This window comes from Myxine glutinosa, chromosome 5 (genome assembly GCF_964187855.1).
Source record: "Myxine glutinosa chromosome 5, kmMyxGlut1.1, whole genome shotgun sequence".
Classification (NCBI taxonomy): domain Eukaryota; kingdom Metazoa; phylum Chordata; class Myxini; order Myxiniformes; family Myxinidae; genus Myxine; species Myxine glutinosa.
Genome location: NC_136265.1, coordinates 108,640,205 through 108,657,977, shown reverse-complemented (window position 1 = coordinate 108,657,977; position 17,773 = coordinate 108,640,205). Strand labels below are relative to the sequence as shown.

Here is a 17,773-nt window from a genome sequence, read left to right as displayed (position 1 = left end):
CAACAATATTGATAGATAAAGGTGATATAATATAACAAATATCATGAAGTATTTACATTTTGTAGTCCATTGTATAATTTAAATAAACATAAATGCAAATTTCGCATGTGGAAAAAGTAAGTACACCCCTACATTTATCACTACTTCAAATACCTAAAATTAGAATCATGTGCACGAGCTCAGGTGCAAATGATTAGAACATCGTTAGAGAGGATCTTGGAGGAACCTGTCTTATTTAAACCTCAGACATTTAGTTTGGTTTGCTCTTTGTTGTTGAAGTGTGCGGCGTCACCATGCCTAGATCAAAAGAGCCCTCTGAGGCCTTCAGAAAGAAGGTTATAGATGCCTACGAGTCTGGGAAGGGATTTAAAAAGATCTCCAAACAATTTGAAATCAATCATTCGACTGTCTGGAAGATCATCTACAAGTGGAGAAGATTCCAAACAACTGCCAACTTGTTCAGGCCAGGCCGCCCCAGCAAGTTCGGCCCGAGAGCAGACTGCAAGATGCTGAAAGAAGTCTCTAAGAACCCCAGAATGTCATCACGGGACCTACAGGTAGCTCTTGCCACAGTTGATGTCAAAGTGCACGAGTCTACCATTAGAAAGAGGCTGCACAAATTTGATCGACATGGGAGGTGTGCCAGGAGGAACCTTTGCTGTCCAGCAAGAACATCAGGGCAAGACTAAAGTTTGCCAATGAACACCCAGGCAAAGACCCGCACTTCTGGAACAATGTGCTCTGGACAGATGAGTCAAAGGTAGAACTATTTGGCCAAAGTAGCAGAAGACATGTTTGGCGAAAACCAAAGACAGCATTTGACCACAAGAACCTGATACCAACTGTAAAGCATGGTGGTGGAAATATTATGGTTTAATGCATTTATTTTATATAGCGCTTTTCAGGAAGCCCAAAGACGCTTTGACAGAGTGCAAAACATAATGCATAGCAAAACATAAAAACAATTGCAAAAAAAGAAGAATCAATAGGGAAATATTCAAAGCACAAAGGAGGGAGAAGGAGAGGAGATAGTCAGGGGTTAGATGCTGTGGGTTAAATGTTGAATGCAGTGTTGAACAGGTGGGTCTTGAGTGATGTTTTGAATGTGGTGAGTGAGGAGGAGTCTCTGATGGTGTGAGGTAGCGAGTTCCAGAGGGTGGGAGCAGCGATGGAGAAGGCCCTGTCCCCCCAGGATCTAAATTTGGTCCGGATGGGGGGGGTCAGGAGGTTGGTACCAGCAGAGCGGAGGTTGCGGGTGGGAGTGTGTCTGGAGAGGAGGTCAGCCAGGTAGGATGGGGCCAGGTTATGGAGGGCTTTGTAGGTCAAGAGGAGGATTTTGTACTGGATTCTCTGGGAGATGGGGAGCCAGTGAAGCTTGTAAAGGACGGGGGTGATGTGGTCACGGGTCCGAGAATGGGTGAGTAGACGGGCAGCGGAGTTCTGAATGTATTGGAGTTTATTGGTGATTGTTGAGGGTGAACCATAAAGGAGGCTATTGCAGTAGTCCAGACGGGAAGTGATGAAAGCATGGATGAGGGTTTCTGCAGCCACGGAGGAGAGGGATGGACGGAGACGGGCGATGTTTTTCAGGTGAAAGAAGGCTGTCTTTGTGATCTGTTTAGTGTATTTGTCGAAGGAGAGGGTTTGGTCAAAGATGATGCCAAGATTCCGGATGTGAGGGGAGGTGGATACTGGGAAACCGTCGATGTTGAGGACAAAGTTATTGGTTTGGGGCAGCTTTGCTGCATCAGGGCCTGGGCAGCTCACCATCATATAATCCACTATGAATTCCTCATTGTACCAGAGGGTGCTTGAGGATAATGTGAGGCCATCTGGCGGAAAGTTGAAGCTCAACCGAAGGTGGACCTTGCAACATGACAATGACCCCAAACATACCAGTAAATCCACCAAGGAATGGCTGAAAAGAAAGAAATGGAGGGTTCTGGAATGGCCAAGTCAAAGCCCGGATCTAAATCCCATCGAGATGTTTTGGGGGGATTTGAAACGAGCTGTGCATGCAAGAAACCCCTCAAACATCGCACAGCTGAAAGAATTCTGCATGGAGGAGTGGGCAAAAATTTCTCCCAGTCGATGTCAGAGACTGGTAGACAGTTATAAGAAACACCTACTTGAGGTTGTTTCTGCGAAAGGGGGCAATACCACCTATTCGAGCCAAGGGTGTACTTACTTTTTCCACATGCGAAATTTGCATTTATGTTTATTTAAATTATACAATGGACTACAAAATGTAAATGTTTCATGATATTTGTTATATTATATCACCTTTATCTATCAATATTGTTGAAATGAAGATCAAACAGCTGCATGTTGAAATATGTTGAAAAAGTCAAAACTTTACATGGGGTGTGAAAAAGTCAAAACTTTACATGCTTACTTTTTCACGTGACTGTATATATGTATGTATATGCCTCCAGCGAATGCTTCAGCTTCAGATGCAGCACCGATAAGTGTACAGGTTCTTCCATTCTGGCCTCCATGTTATTCGTCGAAGCGAAGTTACTGTGCGGGACTTGGACAGTTATATCAAGGGTAAGTTGTAATGTAGGGGAAACCATGATCAACGGTAACAGTGTTAAGTAGACACAGCCATCATTGTGATCAATTGTAACTGTATATAACAGACGTATATAACAGATGCCATGAGGGTTGCAATTTGTCTTCAGGGGGTTGAGCCCAAAATACATTTCTTGGGAAAACAGCTGAAGTTACCCCCAATGTGTGCCCATATTAGGCCCATACACGAACATCAGGAGGAGTACGTTATACCCCAATGAGTGCGCATATTAGGCCCATACACGAACATCAGGAGGAGTACGTTATACCCAAATGTGTGCCCATATTAGGCCCATACACGAACATCAGGAGGAGTACGTTATACCCCAATGTGTGCCCATATTAGGCCCATACACGAACATCAGGAGGAGTATGTTATACCCCAATGAGTGCGCATATTAGGCCCATACACGAACATCAGGTGGAGTGCGTTATACCCCAATGTGTGCCCATATTAGGCCCATACACGAACATCAGGTGGAGTGCGTTATACCCCAATGTGTGCCCATATTAGGCCCATACACGAACATCAGGTGGAGTGCGTTATACCCCAATGTGTGCCCATATTAGGCCCATACACGAACATCAGGTGGAGTGCATTATACCCCAATGTGTGCCCATATTAGGCCCATGCACGAACATCAAGTGTAGTGCGTTATACCCCAATGTGTGCCCATATTAGGCCCATACACGAACATCAAGTGTAGTGCATTATACCCCAATGTGTGCCCATATTAGGCCCATGCACGAACATCAAGTGTAGTGCGTTATACCCCAATGTGTGCCCATATTAGGCCCATACACGAACATCAGGTGGAGTGCATTATACCCCAATGAGTGCCCATATTAGGCCCATACACGAACATCAGGTGGAGTGCATTATACCCCAATGTGTGCCCATATTAGGCCCATGCACGAACATCAAGTTAGTGCGTTATACCCCAATGTGTGCCCATATTAGGCCCATACACGAACATCAGGTTGAGTGCATTATACCCCAATGAGTGCCCATATTAGGCCCATACACGAACATCAGGTGGAGTGCATTATACCCCAATGTGTGCCCATATTAGACCCATACACGAACATCAAGTGTAGTGCGTTATACCCCAATGTGTGCCCATATTAGGCCCATGCACGAACATCAAGTGTAGTGCGTTATACCCCAATGTGTGCCCATATTAGGCCCATACACGAACATCAGGTGGAGTGCATTATACCCCAATGAGTGCCCATATTAGGCCCATACACGAACATCAGGTGGAGTGCATTATACCCCAATGTGTGCCCATATTAGGCCCATACACGAACATCAGGTGGAGTGCATTATACCCCAATGTGTGCCCATATTAGGCCCATACACGAACATCAGTTGGAGTGCGTTATACCCCAATGTGTGCCCATATTAGGCCCATACACAAACATCAGGTGGAGTGCATTATACCCCAATGTGTGCCCATATTAGGCCCATACACGAACATCAGGTGGAGTGCGTTATACCCCAATGTGTGTCCATATTAGGCCCATGCACGAACATCAGGTGGAGTGCATTATACCCCAATGTGTGCCCATATTAGGCCCATGCACGAACATCAAGTGTAGTGCGTTATACCCCAATGTGTGCCCATATTAGGCCCATACACGAACATCAAGTGTAGTGCATTATACCCCAATGTGTGCCCATATTAGGCCCATACACGAACATCAGGTGGAGTGCATTATACCCCAATGAGTGCCCATATTAGGCCCATACACGAACATCAGGTGGAGTGCATTATACCCCAATGTGTGCCCATATTAGGCCCATACACGAACATCAAGTGTAGTGCGTTATACCCAAATGTGTGCCCATATTAGGCCCATGCACGAACATCAAGTGTAGTGCGTTATACCCCAATGTGTGCCCATATTAGGCCCATACACGAACATCAGGTGGAGTGCATTATACCCCAATGAGTGCCCATATTAGGCCCATACACGAACATCAGGTGGAGTGCATTATACCCCAATGTGTGCCCATATGAGGCCCATACACGAACATCAGGTGGAGTGCGTTATACCCCAATGTGTGCCCATATTAGGCCCATACACAAACATCAAAAGGAGTACGTTATCGCCCAATATGGGTGTATCTGGTTGTTTTTTGAGGGTTTTTTTGCCAAAATACCGTTGGGATAATTAATTCTGCATTTGTAACATTTTCTGGTTTCATTATTTACGTTGAAGGTCATTTCCGGAACAGGAACGCAGCAAGGCCGAGGTGTCAAGGGTGATCGGGGTTTCCCTGGGCCCCAAGGCCCCAAGGGGGAACCTGGGTTCAGAGGTATGTCAAAAAACATCTTCCTTACAATCCTACCTTGATAAGAGGTCATCAACATATTACATATGCAAAATTGTCAGAATTTATGACCTCCCCACACCTATAATTCCATATCCGGTGTCCAGTTGAAGTCCTACTCGGCATCCCATGACTATAGCGAGTAAGTGTCGAGTATTCACAAACTGGCTTTACTTTACTTGTTGCATAAAAACAATTAATTACTTTTTATTCTTCTCTTTGGAATGTTGCAGCACTTTTCCGATCTACTATAATCTATACACTAAAGCGCGGCGTTACGCGCGCTGCTTGTGAGCAAGGAGGAAGCGGACACGCGGTAACATATAAACGCCTTTATTCAAGACTACACTGTAACACTGTACCGCTCCGGGCTGGGCGCCCGGTGTCTCTCATGAGGCCACGCCTACCCCTCGGACGTGGCCACCGCCCACTTGGTGCGTGGAATGATGTCACCACGCCAGTGGGCTTTTGTGTCCGCCACACGCGCCCCCCCAGAATTCCCGCGCACCTGGAGGGCCAGTTTGCGGGGCAGACGAATGACCCGGCCGAAGCGCCCCCTGGCGATCGGCGGCGTCCGGGGTGCAGGGATGCCAGGTGGGATGCCCCTGGCTGCTCCTGGGATGGGTGCCGGACCGGGGGGCGGCGTGGCTGGGCGGTGCCGGGGGTCCGCCCGCAGGAGGGCGGCCCCGACGTGGGGGTCGGGCCACTGGCGGTGGATGGTCCACATCGAGGTGGGCCGGCTTGAGGCGGTCTACCGAAACCCGGTCAGGAGTACCGCCGATGTCCAGGGTGAAGTGCTTCGCCCCGGTCTCCAGCACGCGGAAAGGCCCGTCGTACGGGGGCCGCAGTGGTGTCCGATGGGCATCGTGGCGGACGAAGACGTACTCCGCCGTGCGAAGCTCCGGGGCGACGTGCGTCGGTGGGTGCCCGTGGCATGCCGTTGGCACCGGGGCGAACCTCTGGGCGGTCTCTTGCAGAGCGGAGCGCTGCTGTGCCGCGGACCATGGTGCCGTGGAGTCGGGGAGGAACTCGCCCGGCACCCGCAGCGGTTGCCCGAAGACCAACTCCGCCGCGGATGCGCGCAGGTCCTCCTTGGGCGCCGTCCGGAGGCCCAGCAGGACCCAGGGGAGCCTGTCGACCCAGCCGCCGTCGCGGAGGGTGGCCCGGAGCGCGGCCTTCAATGAGCGGTGAAATCGCTCACACAGGCCGTTAGCCTGGGGGTGGTAGGCCGTGGTTCGGTGCAGCCGGACCCCGAGCCCCTGCGCAACCGCCCCCCAGAGCTCCGAGGTGAACTGGGGGCCGCGGTCGGATGAGATGTCTGAGGGGGCGCCGAACCTGGCGACCCAGGTGGCGATGAAAGCCTGCGCGACATCGGCCGCCGTTGTCGACGCCAAGGGCACGGCCTCCGGCCACCGGGTGGTGCGGTCCACCATGGTGAGGACGTGGGTGAAACCCCGCGAGGGGGGCAGAGGTCCCACCAGGTCCACGTGGACGTGGTCAAACCGGCGTTCCGGCACCGTGAACGGGGCCAACGGGGCCTGGGTGTGCCGGTGCACCTTGGCGCGCTGGCACGCGAGGCATGTCCTGGCCCAGCCGCGGACGGCCTTCCGGAGGCCATGCCAGACGAACTTGTCGGCGATCAGCCTTTGGGAGGCCCTCGCGCCCGGGTGGGACAGGCCGTGGATGGCGTCAAACACCTGGCGCTGCCAGCCCGCGGGCACAATGGGGCGAGGACGCCCGAGGGAGACGTCGCACAAGAGGGCCGCGCCCGCGCCGTCGAACGGCACCTCGGTGACGCGGAGGCCCGTGACGGCGGTCCGCAAGGCCTGGACGTCGGGGTCAGCGGCCTGGTCCGCTGCCATCCGGGCATAGTCGATGCCGAGGTGGACTGCGTGGGCGACGGCCCGGGAAAGGCAATCCGCCACCGGGTTGTCCTTCCCCGCGACGTGCTGGATGTCCGTCGTGTACTCGGACACGGCCGAGAGGTGACGCTGCTGCCGGGCCGACCACGGCTCGGTGACCTTGCCCATCGCGAAGATCAGCGGCTTGTGGTCGACGAAGGCAGTGAACGCCCGGCCCTCGAGCAGATGGCGGAAGTGCCTGACCGCCAAGTGAAGTCCGAGCAACTCGCGGTCGAAGGTACTGTAACGGCGTTCGGGCGGGCGAAGCTGCCGGCTAAAGAACGCCAGCGGTTGCCAAGCTCCACGCACCCATTGCTCGTGCACCGCGCCCACCGCGTAGTCCGAGGCATCGGTGGTGAGGGCGATCGGTGCATCGGGCGCCGGGTGCGCGAGCATGGTGGCGTTAGCCAAGGCGAGCTTCGCGCCCGTGAACGCCGTGTGCATCTGCTCGGTCCAGGTAACGTCGCCTTTGCCCGGCTTACCTCGGAGAGCTTCGTGCAGGGGGCGCAGGAGCTGGGCGATACGGGGCAGGAACCGATGGTAAAAGTTCACCATGCCCAGGAACTCCTGCAGCCCTCTGATCGTGCGGGGGCGCGGAAACCCCTTCACCGCCTCCACCTTGGCCGGCAGGGGGACGGCTCCGTGCCTGGTGACACGGTGCCCCAGAAAATCGATTGTGGCGGCGCCGAACCGGCACTTTGCGGGGTTCACAATCAGGCCATGCTGGCCCAGGCGTTCGAAGAGCGTGCGGAGGTGGCGTAGGTGCTCTTCGCGGGACGCGCTGGCGACGAGGATATCGTCCAGGTAGACGTAGACAAAATCCAAGTCGCGCAGGACGCTGTCCATCAGTCGCTGGAACGCCTGAGCCGCATTCTTCAGACCGAAGGGCATGCGCAGGAACTCGAAGAGTCCGAATGGCGTGATGACCGCCGTCTTCGGGACGTCCTCCGGCCTGACGGGGACCTGATGGTAGCCGCGTATGAGGTCCACCTTCGAGAAGAAGGACCTGCCCGCCAAACGGGCGGAAAAGTCCTGAATGTGGGGGACGGGGTAGCGGTCGGGAGTCGTGGCGTCATTGAGACGGCGATAGTCCCCGCACGGTCGCCATCCCCCGCCGGGCTTCGGCACGATGTGCAGCGGCGACGCCCAAGCGCTCTCTGAGCGCCGAACGATGCCGAGTCGCTCCAGGGTAGCGAACTCCGCTTTTGCCACCGCCAGCTTCGTCGGCTCGAGGCGGCGTGCCCGGGCGTAGACCGGTGGCCCGACGGTGGGGATGTGATGGGCCACCCCGTGCTTGACGGCCCCCGCCGAGAAGGTGGGCCGCGTGAGGGCCGGGAAACCGGCGAGGAGGCGGGTGAATGCGTCCGCTGCCGGAAGCGTACAGACCAACGTGGCCGGAACCGAATCGTTCGGCAAGCCGCTTGGCAAGCCGCTCGTTGAGCTGGGCAACGCACATGCGAGCGAGCTGAACGTCTCGGCCTGGACAAGCCGTCTGCGCTTGACGTCGACCAGGAGCCCATTAGCGCACAGGAAGTCCGCGCCAAGCAGTGCCATGGGCACGTCGGCGGTGACGAACGTCCATCGGAAAACCTGCCCTCCAAACCGCAGAGAGAGGCAGCGTTTTCCGTACGTACGGATGGGCGTCCCGTTCGCGGCAAGCAGCGCGGGGCCCCCACCCGCGGCGTGCTTGTCTGACATGCCGGCGGGAATGACACTCACCTGTGCTCCCGTGTCGCACAGGTAACGGCGCCCGGAGAAGGTGTCCGTTATGAACAGCAGGCTGCTCGAACGGCCGGCGCTCATCGCCACAATTGAGCGCCGGCCCGGGCGTTTCCCGACCCGTTGAAGGAGCACGGCGGATGACACCGCCGAGCTTCGTGGCCGAACTTGGCGTGGAACCAGCACCAGGTGGTGGAGCTGGAGGAGCGCGGCTGGCTCCGCCAGGCCGGTGGAGTCGACGGGTTTCCCCGCGGTGGCGGTTTTCGCCGCGGCGGTGGGCGGGGCGTGGCGGCGTTCACGAGGTGCGTATCAGCATGCTGCTGAACCACAGCGTGCTGTAGAAGATGATGCTGTGGAACATCAGCGTGCTGTAGAAGATGATGCTGTGGAACATCAGCGTGCTGTAGAAGATGATGCTGTGGAACATCAGCGTGCTGTAGAAGATGATGCTGTGGAACAGCAGCGTCGAAGGCCGTGACGGCCACGCCAACGCTCGCCCGCGTGTCCGAAGCGGCGAAGTACTTGTCCGCCTCGGCCGCCAATGCTCGGGGTTCCGTTAGCCCGGTCCCGGCCAACGCGAGGCGAACCTGCGCTGGAAGTTGGCGACGGAAAAGCGCCCGGAATAGCGAACCGGGGGCTTCGTCGCCCAACAGTGACAGCATATGGTCCATTCGGACCGACGGGCGCGTCTCACCGAGCTCGGGGAGATCCAGGAGGCGGTCGGCCCGTGCGTCGTCCGTGAGTCTGAACGTGGCTAGGAGTAGCCGCTTGAGTGCCTCGTACTTGTGGCCGTCCGGTGGGTGGCGAAGGACGGACACAACTCGAGCGGCCGTGCCGGGCCCGAGGGAGGCGACGACGTGGCAGTAGCGCGTGTCATCGCCGGTGAGGTGCCGAAGCTGAAATTGGGCTTCGGCCTGGACGAACCAGACTTCGGCCTGAGCCTCCCAAAATTCCGGAAGTTTGACGAAGGCGGCCATGGCGATGGCGTCGCGTGTGGAAGGATCGCTCCGGCAGATCCAACGTCGAGGGTCACCAATAAAGCGCGGCGTTACGCGCGCTGCTTGTGAGCAAGGAGGAAGCGGACACGCGGTAACATATAAACGCCTTTATTCAAGACTACACTGTAACACTGTACCGCTCCGGGCTGGGCGCCCGGTGTCTCTCATGAGGCCACGCCTACCCCTCGGACGTGGCCACCGCCCACTTGGTGCGTGGAATGATGTCACCACGCCAGTGGGCTTTTGTGTCCGCCACAACACAATACTTATCCCAGCTTTCCTTCCTCTTCCTCTTCCTCGACTTCCTCTTCTCTCCCCCTTCTTCTTTCTCTTCCCCTTATTCTTCTTCTTCTTCATCTTCCACCTCTTCTTCCTCTTCTTCCCCTTCTGCTTCTTCGTCTTCTTGCTCGTCTTCCTATTATCTCCCCTTCTTCTTCCCTTCCTCCTCTTCTCCTTCTTTCTCCTCTTCTCCTTCTGCTTCTTCCTCCTCTTCTTCCTATTTTCCTCCTCTTCCCCTTCTTCTTCTTCCTCGTCTTCTCCCCAGTCCTCCTCTTCCTCCTGTACTTCTTCTGCTTCTTCCTCTTCTACTGCCTCCTCCTCCTCTTCTTTTTCCTCTTCTTCTTCTTCCTGTTCCTCCTCTTCTTCTTCCTCCTCTTCCACCCCCTCTTCTTCTTCCTCTTTTTCCTCTTCTTCTTCCTCTTACTTTTTCCTCTTCTTCTTCCTCTTACTTTTTCCTCTTCCTCTTCTTCTTCTTCCTACTGTTCTTTCTCTTCTTCATCATCATCTTCTTCTTCTTCTTCTTTTGCTAATTAGCCAGGCTCTCATGGAGAATTACATATTCATGACTATATCATGGTAATTCTACACATGTGTGGTAATATTAGATCTGGTTTACCTGTTTTGAATGCTTCCAATGAAGAGGCCGAGGCACATGATTGTGGTAGCTAGTTTCAATCATAGAGGATCCAGGGAAAGAAAGAGTGTTTGAGTGCCGGGTGGTCGATCGCCTCTTGGAAAAAGCGATGAGGCCCTCAAGTTGTAGCATCACCATGTTGTAAATACTTGGACTTGTTCATCTCCACTAAACCATTGTTCATTTTCTCAACATACTAAACCTATTGACATCACTTAGGCCTTCCAAACTTCTCCATCTGTCACTCAGCATTTTCTCCCCACATCCCGGCGTCCTATCGCCATAGTTACCAGAGACAAATCTAGAGGCCCTTCTCTGGACTTGTTCGAGTTGCTGCGCATCTTTCTGTAGATATGGATCCCATGCTGCTGATGCGTACTCTAATACAGATCTGGCCATAGTTTCATAGGCAGCCATCTTTTAGGACTGCAGTCACCTGACTTCCTTCTGAGAAAGCTTCGAGTTATTTTGGCCTTGTCGGCGACCATGTCAGCGTGTTTAGACCACATCAGGTTACCTGTGAAGGTGACACCAAGGTCCTGAACGATCTGTTTGAGCAGGAGGTATTCTGTTCGGTGAGTCTCCTTGGTTCTGTTAGGTATGATCCTGAAGGAGCTGGGGCTCCCACGTCGATCGGAAGAATGGACGCGACAAAAAGCTGGAATTCATCCGAGTTGCTTTAATCAAACCAAACACTCAGGCACTCTGAAAAGCCCGTTTATCGGGCAGCAATATATATACATATTATCCCGGAGCGTTTGCCCAGGAAAGGCGAGAGGGGGCGTGGCCGAGCGTCCTGGCTGCGGCCTGGCAAGTTGAGGGCGAGCCTGCCCGGGCATGCCCGGGCGTCCCGACCGAGGCCTGGCAAGTTGAGCGCGGGCCTGCCCGGGCGTCCTGGACGAGCCCGGCATGGTGATCGCTCCGCGTCCTTGATAGGTGCAAGGCGATTGTGAAAACCCAGCGGTAGCCGCTACACACGTCCCCCCAGAATCGACTTGCACCGGCAGGGTCAATTTGAGGGGGGTCCTGATGACCCGGCCGAAGCGACCCCTGGCGGGTCGTGGGAGGGGGTCCGGTGTGGTGGTGGGCGGTCGAGTGGGGGGCACCGTGGACGGGGGGCGGCCTCGCCGCAGCGGAAGGGCCACCCGTGGTGGGTGGTCGACGTCCACGTGCGCCGGCTTGAGGCGGTCCACCGCAATCCGGTCCGACCTGCCGCCGATGTCGATGACGAACGACTTGTCGCCCCGTCGCAGCACCCGGAAGGGCCCGTCGTACAGCGGCCGGAGTGGCCCCCGATGTGCGTCGTGACGCACAAAAACATACTCCGCTGTGCGAAGTGCTGGGGGGACGTAGGACTGGGGGTCACCGTGGTGGGATGTTGGCACGGGGGCAAACCGTCGGGCGGCCTCCTGGAGGTCCGAGCGCTGGTGAGCTGCGGACCAGGGACTGGTAGCGTCGGGCACGAATTCGCCCGGGACGCGTAGCGCCTGGCCATAGACCAGCTCGGCGGTGGATGCCTGGAGGTCCTCCTTGGGGGCCGTGCGGAGGCCCAAAAGGACCCACGGCAGCCGGTCGGCCCAACCGCCGTCTTGAAGGCCGGCCATGAGCGCGGCCTTCATGGAGTGGTGGAATCGCTCACACAACCCGTTTGCTTGGGGGTGGTAGGCCGTAGTGCGGTGGAGCTTGACCCCAGGTTGCGGGCGACTGCGCCCCACAGCTCGGAGGTGAACTGTGGTCCGCGGTCTGACGAGATGTCCGCCGGTGCGCCGAAGCGGGCGACCCAGGTGGCGATGAAAGCCTGCGCCACGTCGGCGGTGGTGGTGGAGACGAGGGGAACGGCCTCCGGCCACCTGGTGGTCCTATCCACCATAGTGAGCAGGTGTGTGAACCCCCGTGACAGGGGGAGGGGGCCCACCAGATCCACGTTGACGTGGTCGAAACGTCGTTCGGGCACGGTGAAAGGTGCCAGCGGGGCCTGGGTGTGTCGGTGGACCTTGGCCCGTTGGCAGGCCGTGCAGGTGCTGGTCCAATCGCGGACGTCCCGACGAAGGCCGTGCCAGACGAATCGCGCCGACACCAGCTTCTGGGAAGCTTTCCGGCCCGGGTGGGAAAGGCCGTGGAGGGAGGCGAAGATGCGGCGTTGCCAGGTGACGGGCACGATGGGGCGAGGCTGCCTTGGGAGACGTCGCAGAGCAGGACAGTGTCCGCGAAGGGGATGTCGACCAGGCGGAGGCCCGTGTCCGCCGCCCGGAGGGCTTGCACCGTGGTGTCGGTGGTTTGGTCCGCCGCCATAAGCGCAAAGTCCACGCCCAGGTGGACCGCGTTCGCGCTGGCCCGGGAAAGACAGTCGGCCACGGCGTTGTTTTTGCCGGCGACGTGCCGGATGTCCGTGGTAAACTCCGACACGGCGGAGAGGTGGCGCTGTTGGCGGGTCGACCACGGCTCCGTGACCTTGGCCATGGCGTAAACCAACGGCTTGTGGTCGACGAACGCCGTGAAAGGTCGGCCCTCCAGGAGGTGGCGGAAATGGCGGACGGCCAGGTGTAGACCGAGGAGCTCCCGGTCAAACGTGCTGTATTTGAGCTCGTTCGGCCGGAGCTGCCGGCTGAAAAAAGCGAGTGGCTGCCAAACCCCGTTCACCCATTGCTCATGTACGGCGCCCACCGCGTAGTCGGAGGCATCCGTGGTGAGGGCGATGGGAGCGTTGAGCACTGGGTGAGCGAGCAGTGTTGCGTCGGCGAGGGCCCGCTTTGAGCTTTGGAAGGCCGCATCCATTGCTGCGGACCAGGCGATGTCGTGCTTGGCCGGCTTGCCCCGGAGGGCTTCGTAGAGGGGCCGCATGAGTTGAGCAGCGCGGGGCACGAAGCGGTGATAAAAATTCACCATTCCCAGGAATTCCTGCAGGGCCTTTATGGTGCGGGGACGCGGGAACGTGGTGATGGCCTCGACCTTGGTTGGCAGCGGCACGGCCCCGTTCTTGGTGATGTGGTGGCCCAAAAAATCAACGGCCGTCGTGCCGAAGTGGCATTTGGCCGGGTTGACGATGAGGCCGTGCTCGCTGAGGCACCCGAACAGTGTTCGGAGGTGGAGGAGGTGCTCGGCCCGGGACGTGCTGGCGACGAGGATGTCGTCCAGGTAAACGAAAAGGAACGGCAGGTCACGCAGCACGCTGTCCATCAAGCGCTGGAATGCCTGAGCCGCGTTCTTGAGACCAAACGGCATCCGCAAGAATTCGAATAAGCCGAACGGCGTGATGACTGCCGTTTTAGGGACGTCGGCCGCCCTGACAAGTACCTGGTGATATCCCCGTATGAGATCAATTTTCGAAAAAATGACCCGTCCTGCCAGACGGGCGGAGAAGTCTTGGATATGCGGGATCGGGTACCTGTCGGGGGTGGTAGCGTCATTGAGACGGCGGTAGTCGCCACACGGGCGCCATCCACCCCCCGGCTTTGGCACGATGTGCAGTGGCGAGGCCCACGCGCTATCGGAGCGCCGCACGATGCCGAGGTGCTCCAATGCGTCGAATTCGGCCTTCGCCACGGCGAGCTTGGCTGGGTCGAGGCGGCGGGCCCTGGCGTAGACCGGCGGGCCCGTGGTTGGTATGTGGTGCTCGATCCCATGCCGTACTGCGACGGCCGAAAACGTCGGCCGCGTGAGGGCCGGGAACTCCGTGAGCAGGCGAGCAAACTCGTTCGCCGCCGGGAGGGCGCATGCCAGCTCGGTCGGCGTGGAGCTGCTCAATGTGCATATCAGGGAGCTGAAGGTTTCGGCGTTGATTAAACGACGCCGTTGGACGTCCACCAGCCGTCCGTGTGCACAGAGGAAGTCGGCGCCTAGCAGAGCCATGGGCACGTTTGCGGTTACAAACGTCCAAGCAAAGCGTTGGCCGCCTAAGCAGAGGGTGACGTTGCGCGGGCCGAAGGTGCGGATGGTCGATCCGTTGGCCGCAACCAAGGAGGGGCCGCAAACCGCGGACTGCCTGTCCTGGTCAGAGGCGGGTATGACGCTCAGTTGGGCGCCGGTGTCGCACAGGAAGCGCCGTCCGGACGCTTTATCCGTGATGAACAGTAAGTTGCCCGTGTGGCCGGCGCTCATGGCTGGTAATGAACGCCGGCCCGGCCGTTTCCCGGCCTGCCGAAGGTGCACGGGGGTCGGCATGTCCGGGCCTTCTGTCCGAACCTGGCATGATAGTAACACCACGCTTGGTCAGGTGGAGGCCCCGGTCGTCGTGCTGGAGGTGGTCAGCTCGGTGTAGCGGCCGCCAATTGCGTCAGCAGTTCGGTCGTCGACCGTGCCGGGTGCTCGGGCGCCATGGGTGTTGCGTCGGACGGCGGTGGGTCCCATGTCGCCGCTGCGATGCGCTGACCTGCGGCGGAGATCTTGTCGGCTTCTCTGGCAAGGGCCCGGGGATCTGTGATCGTCGTGCTTGCCAGGGCGAGGCGTACCGGGTTAGGCAGCTGACGGAGGAACAGCTCCCGGAACAGGAATGCCGGAGAGTGCTCGCCGAGCAGTGAAAGCATGTAGTCCATTCGCTCGGAAGGGCGCGTGTCGCCGAGCTCGGGCAGGTCGAGCAGGCGCCGTGCGCGTTCCGCTGATGGGAGGGCGAAAGCGTCGAGGAGAAGCTTCTTAATCGCGCCGTATTTGTTAGCGGCTGGCGGGCTCTCGAGGAGGCTCAGGGCGCGGGCCGCGGTGGCCGAACCGAGCGCTGCTACCACATGGTGGAAGCGGGTGTCGTCGGCCGTGATGCCTCGCAGGGCGAACAGGGAATCCGCCTGTGCGAACCAAACCGCCGCGTAAGCCTCCCAGAAGGTAGGCAGTTTAAGGGCGACTGCCGTGTCCATGTCGGTAGGTCACCAATGAAGGAGCTGGGGCTCCCACGTCGATCGGAAGAATGGACGCGACAAAAAGCTGGAATTCATCCGAGTTGCTTTAATCAAACCAAACACTCAGGCACTCTGAAAAGCCCGTTTATCGGGCAGCAATATATATACATATTATCCCGGAGCGTTTGCCCAGGAAAGGTGAGAGGGGGCATGGCCGAGCGTCCTGGCTGCGGCCTGGCAAGTTGAGGGCGAGCCTGCCCGGGCGTCCCGACCGAGGCCTGGCAAGTTGAGCGCGGGCCTGCCCGGGCGTCCTGGACGAGCCCGGCATGGTGATCGCTCCGCGTCCTTGAAAGGTGCAAGGCGATTGTGAAAACCCAGCGGTAGCCGCTACAATCCTAATGACTGCATTTCGATGGATTAAATTTCATCTTCCTTCTTTTCTCCTACTGCTCAAGCAATGACAGGCCATCTTGGAATTCTCTGTTGTCCTCCTTATCCAATATTCCATTGAAGAGAGAGGCGGCGCCATTGTTTTAGCGTCTCTGGTACCCAGAGTGCAGCGGGAAGCAACGACACGTCTCCCAAACCCAGTGGCTGTGTTTGTCTCGTCTAATGGTCCTGTGTTTGTCTCTTCTAATGGTCCTGTGTTTGTCTCGTCTAATGGTCCTGTGTTTGTCTCGTCTAATGGTCCTGTGTTTGTCTCGTCTAATGGTCCTGTGTTTGCCTCGTCTAATGGTCCTGTGTTTGTCTCGTCTAATGGTCCTGTGTTTGTCTCGTCTAATGGTCCTGTGTTTGTCTCGTCTAATGGTCATGTGTTTGTGTTGTCTAATGGTCCTGTGTTTGTCTCGTCTAATGGTCCTGTGTTTGTCTCGTCTAATGGTCCTGTGTTTGTCTCGTCTAATGGTCCTGTGTTTGGCTCGTCTAATGGTTCTGTGTTTGTCTCGTCTAATGGTCCTGTGTTTGTCTCGTCTAATGGTCCTGTGTTTGTCTCGTCTAATGGTCCTGTGTTGTGTCTCGCGTAAAGGAGACGAAATGGGATAGGCCATAGTTTGTAAACCACTGTGACATGCATGGTAAATGTGTAAACCAGTGCGACATGCATGTTAAGGGTGTAAACCAGTGTGACATGCATGGTAATGGTGTAAACCAGTGTGACATGCATGTTAAGTGTGTAAACCAGTGTGACATGCATGGTAAGTGTGTAAACCAGTGTGACATGCATGGTAAATGTGTAAACCAGTGCGACATGCATGTTAAGGGTGTAAACCAGTGTGACATGCATGGTAATGGTGTAAACCAGTGTGACATGCATGTTAAGTGTGTAAACCAGTGTGACATGCATGGTAAATGTGTAAACCAGTGTGACATGCATGGTAAGTGTGTAAACCAGTGTGGCATGCATGGTAAGTGTGTAAACCAGTGTGACATGCATGGTAAGTGTGTAAACCAGTGTGACATGCATGCTAAGGATGTAAACCACTGTGACATGCATGACAAGTGTGTAAACCAGTGTGACATGCATGCTAAGGATGTAAACCACTGTGACATGCATGGTAAAGGTGTAAACCAGTGTGACATGCATGGTAAGGGTGTAAACCAGTGTGACATGCATGGTGAGGGTGTAAACCACTGTGACATGTATGGTAAGGGTGTAAACCACTGTGACATGCATGGTAAGTGTGTAAACCAGTGTGACATGCATGGTAAGGGTGTAAACCACTTTGACATGCATGGTAAGGGTGTAAACGTCTGTGACATGCATGGTAAGGGTGTAAACCACTTTGACATGCATGCTAAGGGTGTAAACCACTGTGACATGCATGGTAAGGGTGTGAACCACTTTGACATGCATGGTAAGGGTGTAAACCACTTTGACATGCATGGTAAGGGTGTCAACCACTGTGACATGCATGGTAAGGGTGTAAACCAGTGTGACATGCATGGTAAGGGTGTAAACCACTGTGACATGCATGGTAAGGGTGTAAACCAGTGTGGCATGCATGGTAAGGGTGTAAACAAGTGTGACATGCATGGTAAGGGTGTAAACCAGTGTGACATGCATGGTAAGGGTGTAAACCAGTGTGACATGCATGGTAAGGGTGTAAACCAGTGTGACATGCATGGTAAGGGTGTAAACCACTGTGACATGCATGGTAAGGGTGTAAACCACTGTGACATGCATGGTAAGGGTGTAAACCACTGTGACATGCATGGTAAGGGTGTAAACCACTTTGACATGCATGGTAAGGGTGTAAACCACTTTAACATGCATGGTAAGGGTGTAAACCACTGTGACATGCATGGTAAGGGTGTAAACCAGTGTGACATGCATGGTAAGGGTGTAAACCACTGTGACATGCATGGTAAGGGTGTAAACCACTGTGACATGCATGGTAAGGGTGTAAACCACTGTGACATGCATGGTAAGGGTGTAAACCATTGTGACATGCATGGTAAGGGTGTAAACCAGTGTGACGTGCATGGCAAGGGTGTAAACCAGTGTG

The 17,773-nt window shown here is 56.0% G+C and overlaps 1 protein-coding gene across 1 annotated transcript in view; it reads left to right on the top strand.

The window, feature by feature from the left end:
* Positions 1–17,773, top strand: part of LOC137427257 (uncharacterized) — a gene marked incomplete at its 3' end in the record, with an annotated part of 346,903 nt that overhangs the window by 180,095 nt on the left and 149,035 nt on the right. The window contains 1 exon segment of the mRNA XM_078778504.1: positions 4,801–4,897. Coding sequence (XP_078634630.1) covers positions 4,801–4,897 — 97 coding nt within the window.